The sequence below is a fragment of the Mandrillus leucophaeus genome, unplaced genomic scaffold, assembly GCF_000951045.1.
Source record: "Mandrillus leucophaeus isolate KB7577 unplaced genomic scaffold, Mleu.le_1.0 Scaffold20, whole genome shotgun sequence".
NCBI classification, from domain to species: Eukaryota; Metazoa; Chordata; class Mammalia; order Primates; family Cercopithecidae; genus Mandrillus; species Mandrillus leucophaeus.
The window spans coordinates 5,704,332-5,706,246 of record NW_012102032.1 but is presented as its reverse complement, the minus strand read 5'-3'; the positions used below and the strand labels follow the sequence as shown (position 1 = coordinate 5,706,246).

Below are 1,915 nucleotides of genomic sequence, written 5' to 3'. Positions count from 1 at the left end.
TCTACGCCCTGGTGGTGGTCCTGGGGCTGCGGGCGACACCGGCCGGCGGCCAGCACTATCTCCACATCCGCCCGGCGCCCAGCGACAACCTGCCCCTGGTGGACCTCATCGAACACCCAGACCCTATCTTTGACCCCAAGGAGAAGGATCTGAACGAGACGCTGCTGCGCTCGCTGCTCGGGGGCCACTACGACCCGGGCTTCATGGCCACCTCGCCCCCCGAGGACCGGCCCGGCGGGGGCGGGGGTGCGGCTGGGGGCGCGGAGGACCTGGCGGAGCTGGACCAGCTGCTGCGGCAGCGGCCGTCGGGGGCCATGCCGAGCGAGATCAAAGGGCTGGAGTTCTCCGAGGGCTTGGCCCAGGGCAAGAAGCAGCGCCTGAGCAAGAAGCTGCGGAGGAAGTTACAGATGTGGCTGTGGTCGCAGACGTTCTGCCCCGTGCTGTACGCGTGGAACGACCTGGGCAGCCGCTTTTGGCCGCGCTACGTGAAGGTGGGCAGCTGCTTCAGTAAGCGCTCGTGCTCCGTGCCCGAGGGCATGGTGTGCAAGCCGTCCAAGTCCGTGCACCTCACGGTGCTGCGGTGGCGCTGTCAGCGGCGCGGGGGCCAGCGCTGCGGCTGGATTCCCATCCAGTACCCCATCATTTCCGAGTGCAAGTGCTCGTGCTAGAACTCGGGGGCCCCCTGCCCGCACCCGGACACTTGATCGATCCCCACCGACGCCCCCTGCACCGCCTCCAACCAGTTCCACCACCCTCTAGCGAGGGTTTTCAATGAACTTTTTTTTTTTTTTTTTTTTTTTTTTGAGCTACAGAGACCTAGCTTTCTGGTTCATGTAATGCACTGTTTAACTGTGTAGGAATGTATATGTGTGTGTATATACGGTCCCAGTTTTAATTTACTTATTAAAAGGTCAGTATTATACGTTAAAAGTTACCGGCTTCTACTGTATTTTTAAAAAAAAAGTAAGCAAAAGGAAAAAAAAAGAACAGAGAAAAGAGAGACTTATTCTGGTTGTTGCTAATAATGTTAACCTGCTATTTATATTCCAGTGCCCTTCGCATGGCGAAGCAGGGGGGAAAAGTTATTTTTTTCTTAAAGTACAAAGAGACGGGGGAACTTTTGTAGAGGACTTTTTAAAAGCTATTTTCCATTCTTCGGAAAGTGTTTTGGTTTTCCTTGGACCTCGAAGAAGCTATAGAGTTCAATGTTATTTTACAGTTATTGTAAATATAGAGAACAAATGGAATGACTAATCATTGTAAATTAAGAGTATCTGCTATTTATTCTTTATAATATCCCGTGTAGTAAATGAGAAAGAAGTGCAGAGCAGGATTAAAGAAAACCACTAAAACCGACTGGGCTCCACACTGATTTTCTGTGTTGGTGATTGATGGGGGGTGGGAGGGCGTGGGAGGGGGCGGGTAGGGGATGCTGCGGTGCCTCCTACCCGGTTGGGGAAGGGGCTCATCCCCTCGGACTCACCTCCTGTGGTATGATAGAGGTGACTTAGTGTTTTGAGGGCGGGGGGTGGCGATATTCTCTAACCCCTCACTAAAACATCACGTGGCCTCCGCCTAGTCTCCTAGCTTTTCCCCCTATGTCACCAAAGCTCGGGCCTGTAGTGACCTCGACACCCAGCCGGCCCCCTGGAGCTGACCCCAGGCTGGGGCGAGGGGCGGGGGGAGGGTGGGCGGCCGCTTTGTCCTGCCTGACAGGCCCTTCACAATGGGGACACGTGTCTTTCACACCTACCCTGGGGGCGGAGTGCCGCTGAAACTTGACCCCCGAGGAATGGGGAGGGGGGGAGATCAGAGCGCGCCCACCCAGATCCCGCCACCCCTCCCGCCTCGTACCCCCCACCTCAATATCCAGCCCATGTTAACCCTTTGCATGCCCGGAAGCTGCGGTGGTGGG

At 55.8% G+C, this 1,915-nt stretch overlaps 1 protein-coding gene across 1 annotated transcript; it reads left to right on the top strand.

The window, feature by feature from the left end:
* The first annotated feature begins 6 nt into the window (after positions 1 to 6).
* NOG (noggin) lies at positions 7 to 930 on the top strand. Its single transcript, XM_011979238.1, has one exon. The coding sequence runs from the start codon at positions 204 to 206 to the stop codon at positions 666 to 668; it is 465 nt and encodes a 154-aa protein (XP_011834628.1). The 5' UTR covers positions 7 to 203; the 3' UTR covers positions 669 to 930.
* The last annotated feature ends 985 nt before the right edge of the window (positions 931 to 1,915 follow it).

Excerpts from the sequence above, each read along its gene's own strand:
- NOG (XM_011979238.1), top strand. The coding sequence starts at position 204 with ATGGCCACCTCGCCCCCCGAGGACCGGCCCGGCGGGGGCGGGGGTGCG.